This window comes from Astatotilapia calliptera, chromosome 15, assembly GCF_964374335.1.
Source record: "Astatotilapia calliptera chromosome 15, fAstCal68.1, whole genome shotgun sequence".
In the NCBI taxonomy this organism is placed as follows: Eukaryota; Metazoa; Chordata; class Actinopteri; order Cichliformes; family Cichlidae; genus Astatotilapia; species Astatotilapia calliptera.
The window spans coordinates 16,796,998-16,818,538 of record NC_137436.1 but is presented as its reverse complement, the minus strand read 5'-3'; the positions used below and the strand labels follow the sequence as shown (position 1 = coordinate 16,818,538).

The 21,541-nt window shown below is 40.3% G+C and overlaps 1 protein-coding gene across 1 annotated transcript in view; it reads right to left on the bottom strand.

Annotated features, from left to right (window-relative positions):
* Positions 1–21,541, bottom strand: part of lama2 (laminin, alpha 2) — a 234,305-nt gene that overhangs the window by 160,301 nt on the left and 52,463 nt on the right. Inside the window, exons 4-5 of the mRNA XM_080290182.1 lie at positions 4,733–4,784; positions 3,060–3,250 (exon numbers count right to left, since the gene is read on the bottom strand). Coding sequence (XP_080146308.1) covers positions 3,060–3,250; positions 4,733–4,784 — 243 coding nt within the window. The remainder of the gene's footprint in view (positions 1–3,059; positions 3,251–4,732; positions 4,785–21,541) is intronic.

Below are 21,541 nucleotides of genomic sequence, written 5' to 3'. Positions count from 1 at the left end.
AATAAAAATATACAATAAGATAAAAATAGAATACGAATGCTATATACAACTGAGTAAAAATACAACGATGCCAGAAAGGATTATTGCACTTAGTGTTATTGCACATGTGTGGATGTGTGTGTTTGTTCAGTTAAAGTCTTTGTTGTGGAGTCTGACAGCAGTGGGGAGGAAAGACCTGCGAAATCTCTCCGTCCCACACCGTGGGTGCCGCAGTCTCCCACTGAAGGAGCTGCTCAGTGCTGTCACAGTCTGCTGCATGGGGTGGGAGACGTTGTCCAACAGGGATGACAGCTTAGCCGCCATTCTCCTGTCACTCACCACCTCCACTGGGTCCAGAGGGCATCCTAGAACAGAGCTGGCCCTTCGTCACACACACACTAAATGGCTCTAAGTGCATTCATGTGTTGAATAAACAAAGATTACATGTTAATGTTTTGTTAGTACCCTTATTTCATTGTGTTACATTTCACCCCAGGATATGTTACAACTAACCCAGACTATGGGGTTAATTGTAACATTTCACTCTTCGTGTTTGAGACCATACCATGCAATGGGTAATTGTGCTGCAGAGAAAATAGCTGCACTATTTAATAGCCGAGACATGTAAATACTTTGCATTACATTTTGAATCCACTACCTTAAAAGAGCTCCAATTTACAGACAGAAATGTCAAAAATGTTACAACTATCCCCGGTCTCCCCTACCTTATCACCCCAATAGAGCACTTTACTCTAAGACCACAGGCTTACTTGTGGTTTCTAGAGTATTTAAACGTAGAATGGGAGGCAGAGCCTTCAGTTTTCAGGCCCCTCTTCTGTGAAACCAGCTTCCAGTTTGGATTCAGGAGACAGACACTATCTCTATTTTTAAGATTAGGATTAAAAATTTCCTTTGTGATAAAGTATATAGTTTAGGCTGGGTGTATAAGATAAGATAAGATAAGATAAGATAACCTTTATTAGTCCCACGCCTGGGAAAATAGCCTACATCAACCTACATCTATATGTATAGATAGGGGCTAGGGGCTTCCTATGATGCACTGTGTATTTCTTCAGTATGCCTCATTTTCACTGTGTTTGTACACCACTCTGCATTTAATCATTAGTTATTATTAATTTCTGGCTCTCTTCTGCATCATGTCTTCCTCCCACTAACCACAACCAGTCACGGCAGAGGTTTCTTACTGTTAAAAGGGAGTTTTTCCTTCCCGTTGTCACCAAGTTCTTGCTCAAAGTGGGTTGTTTGATTTCTGGGGTTTTCTCTCTATTATTTTAGGGTCTTTACCTTTTTGGCAATATATGAATAACATTGAATTGCATTAAATGTATGAGCTGAAATGTTAGATGACCAAAAATCCTTTCTGAAACGTAGTAATTCTCAACAAAAAAAGATTTCCTGATGTAAAATTGCTAATGACAGGATGCCCACAAGGCAAAGATTATACCTCTCTACAGAATCTTACAACTTGGATCATAATAATAGAAAAAGGAAGGACAAGCACAATTACTGATGGCATTCAAAGAATCTTGTATTTTTCCAGCACTGGTCTAACATTAAATCAGAGTGAAACTAGTAGAAGCATCAGTTTATATTGTGCATAAACAATAATCACCAAGCAGGCACATAATAAGAAGTGTTAGGTTCTGTCTGCCTGTCTGACTGTCTGACTGTCCATCTGTCTGTCTCACTAATGTGGCCAAAAGCAACATTTGGCATCTGTAAAAAAAAAAAAAGAAAAAAAAAGAAAAACTCTTTCAGTGAGCTGACGGTGTGTATGTGCATGTATGTCAAGGGGAAACACTTGATGGGTGTAAGCTGCACACTTGGAAGTAACGAAGGAGCCGGTTCTCTATGTGTGTGTGCTGGCGTGTGTGTGATGAGTGGTGGGGTGACATTGTGAACGTGTGTGTGCGATGCTGTGACACATCGCCTACGACTCATTATGGTTTCACTGTGATCAGACGGCAAGGGAGCTGTCAACCACACACACACACACACACACACACACACACACACACACACACACACACACACACACACACACAATTCAGACACCTCCGTCGTTACTTGCAGCTCTTGACATCTCCCAGCTCGCACCCCCTCTAGCGCTCCCCCGCAGGACACAAGCACATACAGTGCAAACACACAAAAAGACACACCGAGCACACATATTCATGCACGCACATTAGCACACATGGAAACGCATGCAGATAATCAGAAGGGCATCTACAATTACAGCCCTGTGTGGGGGGATGTTAACGTGTGATTAGTTTATTTTCAATGCGTGTTTGTGTATTTGTTAGTATGTTTGTGTGCTCTGAAATCCTCTTTCTCTTCATTAATGTCAGGCCTGCCTGCCTGTTGTTACTGGATGTGATCACACACAGCAGATCAAAGGAACACAACAGTAAACACTGGGGTGCACGTGTGTATTTGTGTGTCTTGTGGTGTTTTTTTTTTCTTTTTTAATAACTCAGAACTTTCTTTTTCATGTCATTGATTAAAGTATTTTATAACAATTCCCACATCCCTCTTGTCGCCTGGCCATCACCTGCCTACACCAGTCCACCAGATCAGTCTCTTTGCCACATCCTCATTTGTGTCTCACAGTTGTACAGTCAACTTTGGTTCTGCCTCCTTCTTTATCATCTCTGACCACTCTGGATTTTTTCTTCTTTGCCTATACAAGCAATGCATTAAATCCAGAAATTCCAGCATGGTTTAAGTAGATTTAAACTAACCCACCTTAACCCTTCTTCCCCAACTGGGACCAAAGAAAGACAAATAATCTTGAGTCAATCCAACCTCCTACCCCCAACAGCTGTATTTTGAGTGAGCAGATATCCAGGTCAAGGCTTCCCATTATATGAGCTGGTATATTGGAAATGTTTGCAAATGTCTTTTCTCTTTTGCTTAAGAAGGACAGCTTACCCTTATGCAACCAAAAGCCTTTAGATATACAGTTAAAATGATCAGCATGAATTCTTTCAGCCAGAATAATTGTATAGTCAAAATCTGACATTGCAGCAGCCCTAGTTTGTGACATCTTCATGTGTTACCTCTCCATTCTCCAGTGGGTGAATCTTTGAGTAAAAGGATGTGCAGATGACTTCATCATCTCTGGTGTAGGATGGAGGTCCTGTCCGAGGATTTATGTTGAACCTTGTCAGGCACTCTGTGTCTGTGATAGCATAGTACTGCCAGGGTTCAAAGGTCACACCATCTATTGAACGCTCTAAGATCCAATTGCCTGCGGACAAAAAAAACGATGGTAAAGAAAACAATGAAATGCTTTCAGTGTGCGATGAGGAGACCAGGGAAGATCAATAAAAATAATGAGTGGCACGCAAGTCTCTGTTAAGGTCACGCTGCTTAATATACATAGAAAATTGACAAAACATTCAGTTTCATATTTAACTGTGGTATTCTGGATTGATTAAATGCAAAGTAAAGTGAGTCCTGCTGAACGAAAAAAAAACAACAACTGTGAAGACAACAACAGAAAAATCAAACAAACATGCACTCATAATTTCCATCATCTTTATTATTTTTTGTTTATTGTGTTTCTGTGTGAACTAGCTAGAACATCAACTTTATTTTTGCCCATTATAATTGCTTATTTTATCATGTAAGCACCACATCCCTCCATTATATAGAGTCATGTGAAAAAGCAGGTTTTTCACATTGCTTTCTGCAATACTGTCAAAAATTAGGTTCACCTTTACTATTTCCATAGGAATTAATTAGGGTAAGTAACAGACAGGTGCTGCTAATGAAATATATTTGATTAACTGATAATCAGCAAGCGTGACCACTTCTATTAAGCAGATGGTCTGGATCTGGATGGATTTGGGTCTGTGTTAACACGATGCCACAGACCAGACAACTCTGTAAATTCCCACCAAGGTCAGATCGTGCAGTCCTCTTAAAAACTATAAAGAAAAACCAAGATCTGACAAAGACTCTACAGGCCTCAGTTAACATGTTTAATGGTAAAGATCATGACAGTACAGAGCAGGGGTGTCCTGCAGGTTTTAGATGTGTCCTTGATCCAACACAGCTGATTTAAATGGGTAAATTACCTCCTCAGCATGTCATCAAGTTCTCCAGAGGCCTGGTAATGAACTAATCATTTGATTCAGGTGAGCTGACCCAGGGTGATATCTTAAACCTGCAGGACTCTGGCCCTTGAGGCCTGCAGTTCCCACCCCTGATTTAGAGAAAGACTCAATAAGTAGCACTTGTCTGGAAGTACAATGCTACAAGAACATTGTAACATGGCTTAGGTTTGCAAAGTTGCATCTGAACAAACCACAAGACTTGTGGAACAATGTCCTTTGACGAAATCAAATGGAGATGTGGCCATAATGGATAGCACTGTTTGCCAAGAACATAGGAATTCCATAGGAATTCAACTGTTTTGTCTTTTTCTAGATTACTTTTCAACATATTTAAACCTTCCACCGCCATTTTACTTTAATGTGCTAGTTTGTTGTTTCACATCAGTATTGTTAATCGCTGAGCTTTGATTTTAGATCCATTTGATTGAATGGAGTCTTCCATTATATGAAGGCTTCTCTGTGGGATGATCATTAGCTTGATGATTAATGCTCCTAAGACGAACCCTGCGCATTAGTCACAGTCCTCTCCTTAAAATGAATCAAAGCAAAAATATTAACACTTCCAGCAGTATGAGACTGATAAAATAACATTTTTATAATTGAACGCATACCTGGGCGAGGTGAGTTGGCTGCCTTTATTATCACATAGGCGATCTGAAAAACCTGAAAGATGCACACAGAAAAAATTCACATCATACCTTGGTTTTAACAATTACACAATTTTTTCACTGTTTTAAGCCTTAATACAGAGCAGTCCAATATTAGAAATCTTTAACAGGGATATGTGAATAAATAAAATGTTACTGTATCTCAGACTGAAAATTCAGTTCTTTTCAGCTTTTTTCTTGCTTCACTGTAACAAATATATGACATTCAATATTTCCCCAAAATTAACAAAAGTTGTGCATGCCTGTGCCTACAGATGAGCAAAAAGTAAAAAAATTCATAGAGAAAATGAAATCCATTAGACCACACTGTCAAATAACACACACGTCTACTCATCACACAGTCTTCCTGTCAGCTTCTCTCCCTTTAATTTATTGCATTAATATCTTAGAAGGCGTTAACATGTTAACACATATTAACACTTGCTGGGGAGCTTTTTTAGCACTTGCAGTAGTGTATCAAGTTCTCCTTATTTTGGGTCAAATTATCTTCATTTCCTTAATTTCTCCCCTGCTCTGCTCGATGGTGAAACATGGAGCAGAGGAGGGCAGCAAAACTCTCACTGCGGAGTTTAACAAGTGAAAATTAAAAAATAAAGCGCACATAAATTGGGTAACTGAATGCTCAGGACTGCACTTTGCCCTTGTTGCTTTTACAGTGCAGTGCAGTAGATTGCAGGTGTTAGGGAGAGGCTTACATGCACGAACACGCCAGCTGTACCGATTGCCAAAAACAGTAAAGAGGGAAACTCAGATTAAAACTCACACAAAGGGAGCATGAGTTTCTCATGTGCTTAAAGCCAATGCTTATTTGCTGCTATAGTAATTTCAAAATATATGAAAATATATGCAAACCAGCGCTTACAGTAAGCCGGTTTTGTGGTAACTTTAAGCTAGACAACCACAATAAACCAAAAAAAACCCCACCAAACTAAAAGGTTTTTATTTTTCAGTCACTGAATGTTGTTGTCCAGTTTTGCCCGACTTTTTGTATTTATAAAATAGAAATAAAATATTTTATTATGATTTAAATAAAAAAAAATTCCAGATTCGCTCAGCAAGATAAAAGGTCAGCTCACTATAGACAGGTATAAAAATGTACTGTATATGCGAAATTCAGATTTAGGTCAAATGCTTGCTTGAACTATCTTCACCAGGCTGTGCTTCCTTTCTCTATGCAAGCTCATTGGCCTTTCTTCTCAGATGTGGGAAGAAGTGTCACATTGCAGCAATTAGAATAGGGAAAAAGCGTGTGTGTGTGTGTGTGTGTGTGTGTGTGTGTGTGTGTGTGTGTGTGTGTGAGAGAGAGAGAGAGCAAAAGAGAGGGAGGGCAAGAGAGAGCGAGAGATTGTGTCATTTAAGTAACCCTATAGCAGTTATTCAAGCCTCCTACAAAGAGTCACTGTTACTTACTGAGAACGGGATGGTGTGTATGTGTGCATGTGTGTGTGTATGTGAAAAGGAGTGATTTCAGGGGTAACTTGTAATATGGTGACAACTTTGGGACAGCTAGGCAGCTCCAGCAGCTAAACATAGATCAACACCACTAACTAATGCACTCTGTGTCTATGTGTGTGCGCGCGCACCCAGGGTTGCATTGTGTCATAGTCTAGGTTTTGATCAAATGTGGATCAGACAAGAGATTTTTTGCAGCCTCTGGAGCTCAACACAGCATCAACAAATAAACAAACCAATAACCATCCTGCAAAATATAAGAGAGCTGTTGAATAAATGTGAATCTCATAGGCATGAAATTTAATTTAATGTCAGATAAATACATTTATGTAGAGCCCATATAAGTATAAAGTTTAATTGGATAGATTCTCAGCTCAAACATTTATTTATTTATTTTTTCCTTTATAGTGCAAGAACTATAAGCTCAAAGTAGCAGGGTGTCAGCGAGTTTCATCAGGTTTTGCATGAGACCTTGTTATTTCCAACTTAAAATGAAGCAAACAAAACATTCTCAATGGATAAAAAAGTGCATCACCAAATGAAAGAAAAAAGAAATTGAAATTTTTGAACAAAAATAAAATGTGGTGGTATTACTACAGAGTTACTGCCTTTCAATACCATTGTATTTGTCACCCCACTTAAAGTACAGTCCAGCAATGTTAATGTCATGTCTATTTTATCTATCTGGTCTATCTTGTGAACCAAAACTTATTTTTATTCTTTGCAGCATAATTATTATTAATTATTAATTGAATTTTAGCTTCAAATATTTACTCTGTCAGTTAGCGGTTCCATATGGTAGTGGTTAACACATTCACCTAACACAGAAAAGTCCTTGATTCAAGACTGGGACAAGAGACAAAAGTCTCTCAGGGAGAAAGGATTCCTGTCAGGAGGGGCATCTGAAATCTTTACCAAATCAAATATGCATATTCTTCTACTGTGGCAACCCTTACTGAATAATGTAGCAGCTGAAAGGAGTTTTACAGCATAATGTTCTACTCTGATCCAAATAGTGGCATGGTGCTTAGCACTGCCACCTCCCAGGACGAAGGTTCTGGGTTTAAATCCGCCACCTTAGAGGGATCTTTCTTTCTGGGTTGAGTTTCTATGTTCTCCCCATGTCTGGGTGGGTATCTCTGTGAATATGTTGTGGCTTGTTGTCTGTCTCTCTGTGTTAGCCCAATGCCAGACTGGAGACCTGACCAGTCCCCCCCACACCCCCCCACCCCACCCAACCCCAAAACACACAAATTTAAATATTAGACAAAGCTAATGCAAATGCAGTTTCTAAATGATGCGGTTAATTATTAAGGGGGAAAAACAAAACCAACATGGCACTGTGTGAAAAAATGTCCCAAACCTAAATAAATGACTATAAATAACTGTAAATGAGTCTTCTTCAGCACTATGGAGGAAATTTGGCACAATCATCTTTGCAGAATTGTTTTAATTCAACCACATTGGAGAGTTTTCAAGGTTGAACCGGCTTTTTAAGATCATGCCATCAAGCACATCAATCAGATTCAGGTCAGGACTTTGACTCGGCCACTCCAAAGGCCTGACCTGAATTCGATTGAGATGCTGTGGCATGATCTTAAAAAGCCGGTTCATTCATTTTGATTTTCTTAGGCCATTCAGAGGTAAAATTGGTGTGTTTTCGATCTAAAGTACCAAAGTACGCTTCAACTTGAAGTCACGAACAGATGGCTGGATATACACCTTCAGGATGTTTTGGTATACAGCAGGTTGGTTCCATTTACCACAGCAAGAAATCCAGGTCCCCTGACGCAGCAGAACAACCCCAGACCTTCAAACTACCACTGTTGCTATGATGTTCCTTTTCTAAAATACTGTGTTAGTTTTATGCTGGATGTTACAGGACTCAAACCTTCTAAAAAGTTGTCTCATCGGTCCACAGAACATTTTCCCAGATGTCTTGGGGATCATTAAGATGTTTTTTGGCAAATGTGAGACAAGCCTTTGTGTTTTATTTGCTCAGCAGTGGTTTTTGTCTTAAAACTCTCCGATGGAAGCCATTTTTGCATACTTATTTTTGATGAACTCTGACTTTAACTGGGATATGTGAAGCCTGTGGTTCTTTAATCTTGTTCTGGGTTCTTTTTTGACCTCCTGGATGAGTCATTGCACTCTTGGAGTAATTTTGGTAGGCCAGTCACTCCTGGGAAGCATCACCACTGTTCCAAATTTTCTCCATTTGTGTATAATGGCTCTCACCTTGATTTATTGGAGTCCTAAGGTCTTAGAAATTGCTTTGTAACCCTTTCCAGGCGGATAGATGTCAGTGACTTTATTTCTCAGGTGTTTCTTTAGATTGTAGCAAGTTGTGTTGCTTTTTGAGATCTTTTAGCTTGCTTCACTTTCGTCAGACAGGTTCTATTTATGTGATTTCTGGATTCAACAGCTCTGCCAGTAATCAGGCCCATGTGTGTTTAGTGAAATTGACACTGAAATAATCACATGTTAATTCAATGACGTTACAAATTTTTACTGATACCATTTAAAAATAAATGGTTTGATACTGGTGCTGAAGCCTTAAACGTTCCAACATGTTAATGCACAGACAGACGGTGCTCTTGTGCAATTAAAAAGTATAAAATTTAACAGCTTTTACTTTTGCGAGAGAATCTGTGTGCTCTGTGTTTTGTTTGAGTTTATAAAAAGTTAAAAAGTGAAACGGTGAGTCATTTGTTCCCCAGGTGAAGTGGAAAATCGTATTTGTTTTTTGGACCGATGAATAATTCTTTGACTCAAAAATAAACTTTGAATCATTTTAATTTTACATTGCACATTGCTTCAGATAAAAGTGACAAGATTTCAGAGTTGACGTAAATAAAAACACAATAAAAAAGTGTCTTTAAAGTTTACAACATTCGCACATATATCTAGATCTCATAGAAATCTTTTTTTTTTAAATGAAAAACTCAGAAAAATATAAATTCATTTCCAAATAGCTCTCATGTATTCCATTGCTGCCATTACATACTTGACAGAAAATCATCATGATATGCCAGGAACTGGCTTTTGGCAGATATTTCAGCGTTACAGCCAACTGAGCACTTAAAATGTTTATTTTAATGCTCAATCGGGCCACTTAAGCCCCGTATCCAGTGTGGCTAGGTTGCCTACAATTAAATAGCCTGTGAAGAATCCATTTTGTCTCAGTGTGATTTGGACACATAGTTACAGCGGTTTTACAGAACAGCTGGCGTTTACAGGTCATTCACATGGAAACGTGTTAAAATCTCTCTGGCCTGATACACTGGCATCAGCCTCCAATTCCTGTTAGTACTCCAGTCAGTTCCAGTGCACAAAAACAGAGCCTGACCAGAAACAAAGTGAGATGAGGTCAGAACAAGATAGTGACCCCAAAATGTAAATAGCAAAAGGTGCTTTGTTGTTGTTGTTATTGTAGTTTTGTTTTTTCCCCCCAGACATAAACACACAGGTGGATATGTCATGAGAGAAACTAGTACGAAGATTTACTGTCACTTCAAATGAAAATGTGTTAACATCTCACAGGACTAATAATGTAGCTGTTGGTCCGGTTCAAAATGGTGTGAATCATCCAGCATCCTTTACTGCCAAACTAAATGCAGGCAAACAAGCTGCAAATAATCAGTGGAACCATTCACTTGTTTTTCACATTTTTGTGCTTTTCCACTAAAAACAATTTGAGAACATATTTTTGAATGTACCAGAAAAAAAAGTCTCGCCAGTCCTGCAGCAAATAAGTTACAGGACTCTGATATTTGAGCAAACTGCAGAAAAAAAACACCCCAACAAGAAATACGAAAAAAATATTGTTTTTCACATAGATTTGAACAGCGAAGCGGCAGCAGTATACACAAACACGGGCCTCGAGATAAGACAGAGGAATGCCCGGCTGTGTAACAGCCTTTTGAAATCCATTCTGTTTAAGTCTGTCACTCTGCCTGAACTGCTCAAAACACACTTGCACATACAAATGAAATGCCTTTATACACTAACACGCTCACTCACAGACTGGGTCGTAATTTGGCCCTAAGCTTTTAAATAGGCTTTACTCTACACAAAACACCAGATGCTGCAATCTCCCACATTCTTGCTTTGGCCCAAGCTACTGTCAGACATTAAACCAGCAAACTTTTATTGGGTACAGCAGATGTTTCATTTACGTCCTCTTAGTTATGATTTTTGTTGGCACTAAAAGTTCTGACTACATCATTTTTTATGTTTGTTATTTTTGAAAAGCTAAACAAGTTTGTCTGTATCGCTTAAAGAAAGAAATACGCATTTAACACATCAAATTTTGAATCAACAATGGTGTGACTTTGTGTAAAATGTGGTGGGAAAAGCAAAAAATATAATTAATTCAGCGTTCTTAGGGTACTGACTAAAATAAGAAGGTAACATAAAGTGACCACAGTATTTTTTTTGTATTTTTCATATTCATTTTGATACTAGCAATATGTTTAGCTCGTGTTAGGTCAGAAGCATGTTTACCACTGTGTTGCATCACCTCTTCTTCAACAACACAAAGCCTTTGCAAACTGTGGAGACCAACTGCAGCAGTTTAGAAAGCACAAAGTTTTCCTTTTTTTGTTTAATACAGGATCTCAGCTGTTCAGCAAACCTTTGGTTTTACTCTTCGCTTCATAAAACATTACATAGGGTGGCACATCTGGACTGCAGGTAGACCAGTGTGGCAACAGGACAACTTTTTGCATGGAGCCATGCTATTTTTAAATTATTTCAGCACTGTCTTCTTGAAATGAGAAAGCATTCCTTGAAAAAGGAACCCTAGATGGTAGCCTGTGTTCCTCCAAAACATTGATATTTTGTTTCTTATTAGTGTTTAATTTGCATATATGCCATATGCACTACTGCACAGGTGCACTGGTGAAAATCCAGAGTCTCTTTTCTTTTGGCAGCACAATGCTGTGTCCATAATTGAAAAAAAAATGTTAATAATATTATAATAATTATTATATTAATGATGTAATAGTTGTACACTTCAAATTGAGTCCAGTTTATATGAGCAAAGTCACAGTGAAGGAAAGATGTGTTTCTCAAATTGTTGATATGTTTTTTGTTACTTGATTTTTTTGTCTGTATGGTGGAGTTTTGCTGTGCATTTTCACTGACTGAATGATTTTCAGAAGTGTTTCTGAGCCCATTAAGTAAATTAGATTAGAGATCATGGCTTTAAGAAGATCACAGCCATTCAATATTGGTTTCCAGCTGTGTCCCTTCCACACTGAGATTTCCATACAGATTATCAGTGCTTCAATAACATTTTGTTCTGTAGATGATAAAATCTCTAAAATGTTTGCAAATTAATATTGAGAAAATAGATTCTTATCTGCTAAACTATTAGCCCATACAGTCTCTGACAACTTTTGATGGATATGATAAAGCCTACGCTCCTTATTTGACACCCAATCATGTTACGACTCCAATGCATTCACATTTTGCAACTTTCTCTGCGTACTTGTATTACTTCACATGCATTTCTGTCTTTTTGCATGACCCAATAGTTCAGTATTGTAGAGTAAGTATGTATTGCATCTAACTGTCTTACAATGATTTTAAAATGTTGGGACTGCAAGACAAGCATATCCACTCATGGTAAAATAGTCCTAAGACATCTCTTAGTCTAAATGTATTTTATTAGTTATGCCAACTGCAATTCAGAGTTTTATACACCAGCGATGCATGGCCAGAAAGCTCTTAGTTTGGCATGAAAAACTGGAGTTGCAATACTCCAATGATACAGTAAAAAAAAGGGGTTTGATTTTTTAATCTTTAAAAAGTAAATTAAACCTCAAAACTAATGAAAGCCCCTCCCCAAAAAATGTTTATTTTTGCAAAGTTAGAAATTATTCTCAAGCCACTCTCCAGAATCTCTGCGGATGGCTTTTAGTGTATTGTCAAGTCTGATGCATCTTCACGCACGGATATGATTCAAGAATTTATCTAAAAATAATGAAGAACATACACAGACATCAACTGTCTGCTTCACACACGGAGTGAAGCACATAGACCCTCAGCTCCCACTCTCTCATTATTTAGTCTTTCTGTCCAGAGAGTCTCAACAATAACAAGAGAGGAAATGAGAGTGGTGATGTCACAGACGATAACAACACACACAAGCCCACTGTCATTTTCCGAGTGAAATGACTGCGGTCGCAGAGGAAATTCAGTGCACTGGAGAGTAAATAGCTTTCTGTTGGTTTGATCGAGCGTCACGCATACAATGAAGCACATTCACACATATGCATTAACAAAAAATTAACCACGTTTAATTTGTAGTCAACGTCTGCAGCATAGATGGAATGTACTATTGCTGTAATTAATACAAAAGCCATTATTTAAATAGGAGAATAAAGAAGTTTCAAATATTCAACTGACCTAAAAGTCTCAGGTTCATGAGAATGCAAATTTTCAATTCTGAAAATACTAAAAACATTAGTAATCATTGAGACTGACTGACACTCGTATCACTTACTTTACTCTCTAAAATCATGAATTCAAAATCAACAAGAGCACTCAGATAGTGCAACTCCCCCCGAAGTACAAAGGCTATATTAAAACTTTGATGTTTTATGATGTTTTTTTTACAACAAGCTGACATTAGTCTGTTTGTACTACAGTACAATGAAGTCCGCCTGTTATGACATCACTGTGATGCTGTAGGGCATTGCTCCATGCCCTTTCATATAATATATTATTCAATATGCTTTCTTAAAATTTTTTTCCAAGGTAAACTTTGACCTTTAGCGCTAACAGTTAAGTTCAAGGTCAAAAAATTAGTTAATGTATATACTCATGTCCCCCAGTGGCATTGTTGTGAAGTTTGACGACGATCCATAAAAAACAGTTGGTAATATAACGTTTTTATTGATCTTCACATTTGTTGTGACCTTGACCTTGACTTTGAGCCTGACTTTCAACAAAATTAAATCAGGTCGAGATGTTACTGGTATCTACAGTCATGCAAAATTAAAAAATACTGGCATGGGCTGATACTCTTTTTCAATCCCAGGGCACCAAACAGTCCAAAGACATGCAACTTGTGGGGATAGGTTAATTGGATAATCCAAATTGCCACTAGGTGTGAATGTGCGAGTGAAAGTGAGTGCAAATGGTTGTCTGTCTCTGTGTGTTGGCCCTGCGACAGACTGGCGACCTGTCCAGGGTGTACCCCGCCTCTCGCCCTATGACAGCTGGGATAGGCTCCAGTGCCCCCCGCAACCCTGAAAAGGATAAGTGGAAGTGAATGGATGGAGGGCACCAAACAGAATACTCCCATTCAGTCAAATGCTGTAGTGTTGCAGAGGAACACTCAAGGTGTCTATTGGCATATCAATTTGACACCACAGGCACAGTCATATCTGATGCCAAGTGGTTAGAAACCTCTTGGACAGAATAACAAAACCCCCTGTGGGATCGTCAGTGGGTGAAGACAGATTGGTTAGAACAAGAAAATAAAAAGCCTTTTAGAACTACCATGGTGGATCATTTTCACCCAATCCTACAATAATAGCACCAATAACAAATAAGTAATTTATCAAGACGTTAAGATGTAAATTTGACATATTTTAAATAATAAGAATTTAACATTAACCCTTTGGAGTCAGTGGACGAGCTGGGACATCCAAATCACATTACCGGTAAGATGACCTTGCAGTCTCACTCATTGGTAATCTAAGCTCCTTACATAAGCTTTTTAGATATTTTAAGATGTGATAATGATACTATTATGCTGCAAAATAATACATATAAAAGCATATATATGTGTGTGTGTATATGTATGTATGTATGTATGTATGTATGTATGTATGTATGTATGTATGCATGTATATATATATATATATATATGTCACGGTCCGGGGCAGCGGCTGTGTGGAGAGCGGAAGGAGGACTCAAAACGCAGCACTTATTCAGGTGTGAGGGTGATTTATTGATAATATCCAATATAAAGTGGGGATGGTAAAACAGAACTAAGGATGAACTAACTGGGAGAAACTACACAAAGAAATAGCAAACCTGAGCATGAAGGGAGAACAGCAGGGAGAGCACGCAGGGGATTACACCAGGTATGAACACAGACGACGCGACGAGGAGCAGAGGAAATCACACACTATAAGTACACGAAGAGACACTGGGAAATCACACACAGGTGGGGGAAACAGCTGGACCTGATTAACCTGACGAGACAGGGGAACACTAACACCAGGGACCAACAGAGGGAGCACAAACCCAGAACCCAGTGTCTAAAATCCCAAACACAAACCATCCCAAAACAGCCATGAATAATAATGAAAGTAATAACAATAAAGAACGTAAACATAAAGTCACTGAGTCATGGTCGCAGGACCATGACAATATATGTGTGTGTGTGTGTGTGTGTGTGTATATATATATATATATATGTATATATATATGTATGTATGTATGTATGTATATATATATATATGTGTATGTATATATATATATATATATGTGTATGTATATATATATGTATGTATATATAACACCCAGCACGCCCCTGCGGGCGGTTTATCCTTCAAGCTCGGGTCCTCTACCAGAGGCCTGGGAGCTTGAGGGTCCTGCGCAGTATCTTAGCTGTTCCCAGGACTGCGCTCTTCTGGACAGAGATCTCCGATGTTGTTCCCGGAATCTGCTGGAGCCACTCGCCTAGCTTGGGAGTCACCGCACCTAGTGCTCCGATTACCACGGGGACCACCGTTACCTTCACCCTCCACATCCTCTCGAGCTCTTCTCTGAGCCCTTGGTATTTCTCCAGCTTCTCGTGTTCCTTCTTCCTGATATTGCTGTCATTCGGAACCGCTACATCGATCACTACGGCCGTCTTCTTCTGTTTGTCTACCACCACTATGTCCGGTTGGTTAGCCACCACCATTTTGTCCGTCTGTATCTGGAAGTCCCACAGGATCTTAGCTCGGTCATTCTCCACCACCCTTGGGGGCATCTCCCATTTTGACCTCGGGACTTCCAGATTATACTCGGCACAGATGTTCCTGTACACTATGCCGGCCACTTGGTTATGGCGTTCCATGTATGCCTTGCCTGCTAGCATCTTGCACCCTGCTGTTATGTGCTGGATTGTCTCTGGGGCATCTTTACACAGCCTGCACCTGGGGTCTTGCCTGGTGTGATAGACCCCAGCCTCTATGGATCTTGTGCTCAGAGCTTGTTCTTGTGCTGCCATGATTAGTGCCTCTGTGCTGTCTTTCAGTCCAGCTTTGTCCAGCCACTGGTAGGATTTCTGGATATCAGCCACCTCCTCTATCTGCCGGTGGTACATACCGTGCAGGGGCCTGTCCTTCCATGATGGTTCCTCGTCTCCCTCCTCTTTCTTGGGTTTCTGCTGCCTGAGGTATTCACTGAGCACTCGGTCAGTTGGGGCCATCTTCCCAATGTATTCTTGGATGTTCCTTGTCTCATCCTGGACTGTGGTGCTGACACTCACCAGTCCCCGGCCCCCTTCCTTCCGCTTAGCGTACAGCCTCAGGGTGCTGGACTTGGGGTGAAACCCTCCATGCCTCCATGATGTAAGGAGCTTTCTTGTCTTTATGTCAGTGGCTTCTATCTCCTCCTTTGGCCAGCCTATTACCCCAGCAGGGTACCTGATCACGGGCAGGGCGTACGTGTTGATGGCCCGGATCTTGTTCTTACCATTCAGCTGACTCGTCAGGACTTGCCTGACCCTCTGCAGGTACTTGGTGGTTGCAGCTTTTCTAGCAGCCTCTTCATGGTTCCCATTCGCCTGCGGGATCCCCAAGTACTTGTAACTGTCCTCTATGTCTGCAATGTTGCCTTCTGGTAGTTCAATCCCCTCAGTTCTGACTACCTTCCCTCTCTTTGTTACCATCCGACTACACTTCTCCAGTCCGAACGACATTCCAATGTCATTGCTGTATAGCCTGGTAGTGTGGATCAGTGAATCGATGTCTCGTTCACTCTTGGCATACAGCTTGATGTCATCCATGTACAGGAGGTGGCTGACAACTGCTCCGTTCCGTAGTCGGTATCCGTAGCCAGTCTTGTTAATGATCTCACTGAGGGGGTTCAGGCCTATGCAGAACAGCAGTGGGGACAGAGCATCTCCTTGGTAGATCCCGCACTTGATGGTGACTTGTGCTATGGGCTTGGAGTTGGCCTCTAGTGTTGTACGCCACATCCCCATTGAGTTCCTGATGAAGGCTCTTAGGGTCCCATTGATCTTGTACAATTCTAGGCATTCCAGTATCCAGCTGTGGGGCATTGAGTCATAGGCCTTCTTGTAATCAATCCAGGCAGTGCACAGGTTGGTCAGTCTGGTCTTGCAGTCTCGGCTGATTGTTCTGTCTACCAGTAGCTGGTGTTTTGCGCCTCTGGTATTCTTGCCAATTCCTTTCTGTGTCCCGCTCATGTATTGACCCATGTGCCTGTTCATCTTAGCCGATATGATGCCTGACAGGAGCTTCCATGTAGTACTGAGGCAGGTTATTGGTCGGTAGTTGGAGGGGACCGGTCCCTTCTTGGGGTCCTTGGGGATCAGGACCGTCCGGCCTTCAGTTAGCCATTCCGGGTGTCTCTCGTTAACTAGCAGCTGGTTCATTTGTGCTGCCAGACGCTCGTGGAGTGCAGTCAGCTTCTTCAGCCAGTAGGCGTGAACCATGTCGGGCCCTGGTGCTGTCCAACTCTTCATACTGGAGACCCTTTCTTGGATATCTGCCACTGTGATGGTTACTGTACCCTGTTCAGGGAGGTCGCTGTGGTCTGCCCTCAGATCCTCTAGCCACTGAGCATTGCCGTTATGGGTTGCATCCTTCTCCCATATGCTCTTCCAGTATTGCGCCGTCTCCAGCCTTGGTGGTGCTGTTCTCTTATTGTTCCCTTGCCACTGAGAGTACACCTTTGCTGGTTCTGTGGAGAACAGCTGGTTTATTCTCCTGCCTTCTATCTCTCTGGTGTACCTCCTCAAGCGGCTGGCCAAGGCTGTGAGTCTTTGCTTGGCAGTTTCCAAGGCCTCAGGTATGGACAGCTTGCTGTATTTCTTAGGCACCTTATTTGTCGCACCTTTCTGCAACTCCGTTAGTTGGCTAACCTCCCTCCGTGCTACTTTGATCTTGCCCTCTAGCCTCCTTCTCCATGGAGGGTACTGCCCCTTGTCGCAGTTCAACTTGTAGCCAAGCATCTCACTGATCACTGCTGCCGTATTGTAGATCAGCTTGTTAGTGTCGGTAATCGTGGTTGTAGGTATTGCCCGTAGTGCTGCATTAACATCATCTAGCAGACCTTCTGAGGGTACTTCACGTAATCTTGGTAACCGGCTACGGGGGATCCAGGTTTCAAGCTTGGCCATGATCCTATTTTTCAGGTCAGTTCCTCTCGCACTCAACGATCCTTCTCCTATCGCACTTGGGGCTATGTACCCAATCTCGGGTGGGGGTGATGATATCTCCCCCCTGACCTGGCGTCCTGACTCCTCCTTGCCGTAGCATTTGTGTTGTACCTCGTCAATCTCTAGCTGTGAGAGCAGTCCCTTCTTTCGAATGTTGGAACACTGAGCTACTAGTTGTTTCGCCGTCATTGTGGATGTTGGGTATCGAAGAATCCATAGGTCCCTCATCCTATTCATGTAGCCCCTTCCGCCGGGGTTACTTGCGTAGTAGCATTCCAACAACGCCCTGTTTTCGTCTCTTGCCCACCGATGCCTTCTTGTTCCAGTAGCCCACTTTTCGTCAGGGTGCCCTGGTTCCTGGCTTCCTTGCGATTCTACTGTTCCCGTGTTTGCCTTCGACTTACCCTCGTCTGTGTAAACAGGTTTACCTGGATCAGCCCTTTTGTGACCCCTGGACCCCGTGAGTAGGAGAGTGAGCTGAGCTGCTTGTGTGGAGACTGTTTGGACAGGGAGCAGAGCGAGTGCGAAGAAGTGTCTCCCCAGCCTATTGATCCCCGGGACCCTGGTGTTTCCCCCCTCCCTTCACGTGTATATAGCGCACCAGTGTGATTAATAAAGTGTCGTTGAACTGTGCTACCTCAGTCTGCGCCTGAGTCCGTTCCACCCCCGTGACAACTCCAGAGACAGGTGTGTGTGCGTGTGTGTATTTGTGAGACCACTGAAGCCTTAATATTTATTCAGTAGACGCACCACAGTGGTGAAAGGTGTGATTGATGGGCCTAAAGTCATTATTATTTCAAGATGGCTGTTACTCTTCTTCCTGTGCAGGGCTGTAATTACGTTCAGGAAAAAAAGAGCAAGCAAGAAAAGGAAAAAGCACTCTTCACATTTGCCTCACTTTGTTGCAGTTGTCTTTGTGGCTCTAAATTCAGTATGAATAGTAGGACTCTGACCAGAAATACTACAATATTCATATGTGACATTAGTATTCAACTCTTACTTTTTGTTTGTTTCACTACTTTTTTGTTGTCATTTCGCTTAACAAACTACACTTTAAACTGTGAGGGTCATTCCATCACATCCACTTTCATCCATCATTGTCTTAAACGTGTGGGATTATGTTAGAATAGAAATCTTAAAATTTGAAAAAAGGCAACTAGGAGGGTTTTATTCTGCTTGTTGTGGATACAGCTAGTTGCTGTAATTTCAGTTCTTTGATGATTTCCCATTGATTATGTTTTGTCAGTCAAACGGGTCCAGTTTACCTGTGAAGTAAAAGTGAAATCTACTACCACCACCTGCAATTTCTATTAGTGTTATGACAAATATCCTCTATGAATAGAGCACAGCACTGCTAGTTAGCAGTTTGATTTTAATGAGCCACAAGACAGCAGTCACCACCAGACTATTAACTGATTTGAATAACCCAAGTCCATTTTATTAACTCCGGATATATTTGACTGAAACAAACATTATTTGCAAGACGTTGCCATATAAAAATTACTTTATTTTTATTATAACAAAAAACTTTAAATTCCATTTGAAAAACATGTGATCCAATTATTTTTGGAGCAATGTACTGCCATTAAATTAACAGATTCTTTTTCAGTCATCATCATTTTCATAATTTCTCTGCTCCATGTCTGTCTTTTCATGTCTGTCTTTTCACTTTATCTTGTTTATATAATTATCTATTTTTATTCCACAGTTCTGCTGCTCCATTTGACACTTTTGCAGCCTTTTGTAGATCAGGTGGAGCAGTGCGGCATGAGGTTAAATAACTAGTTAGAAATAAGTCATGTAATAACTTTTTTGGTAGATTTTCTTTGTGTTTAGGCTCTGACAAGCTGACCTGCACTGCTGCAGAGGTTTACTTCTCTTTATGGATTTAGTTACCTGGATTTAAATTTCAGCAGATGTTAAATGAGGTATCATGGTTGAGCCCAATCCTTAGACAGCAGATAATGCAGAATCTAATCAGTATCATCAGCTTACATACGAAAGGCCTCAATATAACCTATGAACGCCACAGTCTGTCCAGAATCAGTCCAACTTAGCACATTACTACAAACGTCACCTCAGGACTCCGAACTAACCTTTAATCAGCCTCTACTAAACTGTAGCAAACTGCCTAGTAAAGTATTTAAATGCAACTTTTAAATAACTCTAATTTTTCTTCTTCGATTTAGGACAGAATCACAACCGCAACTTTACATCTGCACCATGAACGCATCACATGGATTAGAAAGAGAAAAGGATGCATTAGATGTGTAAAAAGGCTGGAGGTTAACTGCTGTTCCTTCTTTATATGTTTAAAATGAATTTAAAGACATATTTCCAGTCCACTATAACAGGCGCCAGAAGGGTTGAGCAAGTTACAATTTCTAGACCTGGATTTTTTTACATAACCCTATAATAGTAAAGTATGAATTTTGATCGGCTGACATCAAAAACATACTTAATAAAGTCAAATAGGGATCAGAAAATCAGAAATTGTTAACCCGAGTTAGTTTTCAGCTTTTTCATGAATATTGGTGTTTTTATTAGACATCTAAAATTAATCTCTTTTTTTTTTTTTTACTTTTAGACCAATTTTTGACTGACTTCTCTTAATGAAGCCATGGATTCTCATAAACTAAATCTTCTATTCTCATTACTTTTATTCTCATAACATCTATATAATTACAATCTGGCAGTCTTATCTATTTAATCACACTTCTAAACTAAACTAAATGTCCTAAATCAGCCCATGCCAGTACACAGCCACTCAATCACAGAGATTCCTGCCAAGCTTTCCAAGTCAAAAATGGAAGCCAATATTTAAAGCGTGGCACACAAGATTATGAAGTGATTAATAGCAAAGTTGGTTTAACTAATTCCAGCTCTACTGAAACAGTTCTGTGTAGCTTAAAACCCTGATGACATATCAATGACACATTTTGTACACCGCACCTTTAAATGACTAACTGCAGTAATCACTTTAATTGCAGAGAAAATAAAATCCAAGCTAAGCTGACCATGACAGCATGCAGCACAGGGTGTTAATGTAGCTCTGGGAAGACAGTGTTTGTACGTGCAACATCCTGACGGAAAAGGAACACAGTGGCAGAAAAGGGATGAGCTTGATGGATCAAGCACCTGGCAGCTGAATGCATCTGCGCTCAGTGTGAATCCAATCATATGTGCACAAACAGAAAGCAAATGAAAAGAATTTGACTCATTAAAATAAGCATTTGTGTGAGTACGTCTGATTCTAATGGAAAGCTGAGATTGTGGATCTCCATATAAATCAATTTAGGAAAAGCTAAATATTACTTCTAAAACTAAAAGTAAACTGAGCGAAAATTAAAAAAAAAAAAGGTATACATGTCTAGTGAAACATATTCCTTTTAGTAAGAGTTTTTAAATATCTGTATGTCTGAATGTATAATACACTTATACAACACAGCAATTAAATAATGATTCTGAAGCTGTTAAATGAACCTTAACAAATGAAAAAAGTGTGTAAAAAAAGGGACATTGCAAACAGGGATTGATGTTTATATACAGTGGAACCCCGAGTTACGAATACCCCGTTTCACGAAAAATTCAAGTCACGAAGGCACTGAACAGCAATATTTTTGCCCATGTTACGGCAAAATGCCCGAGTAACAAAATCCACTGGCTCTGATTGGCTGAGCCTACAATGCCCACAATGCCTTCCGAATCATGTGACAACTAGGGCTGGGTATCGTCACTGATTTCTAGAATCGATTCGATTCTGATTCACAAGGTCCCGAAACGATTCGATCCACGATTCGATTCAATTCGATTTGTATCTGGGAAATTTTGCCTCAGACAGTCAGAAATATTATAATTCAGATCAGTACATTTACATATTTTTG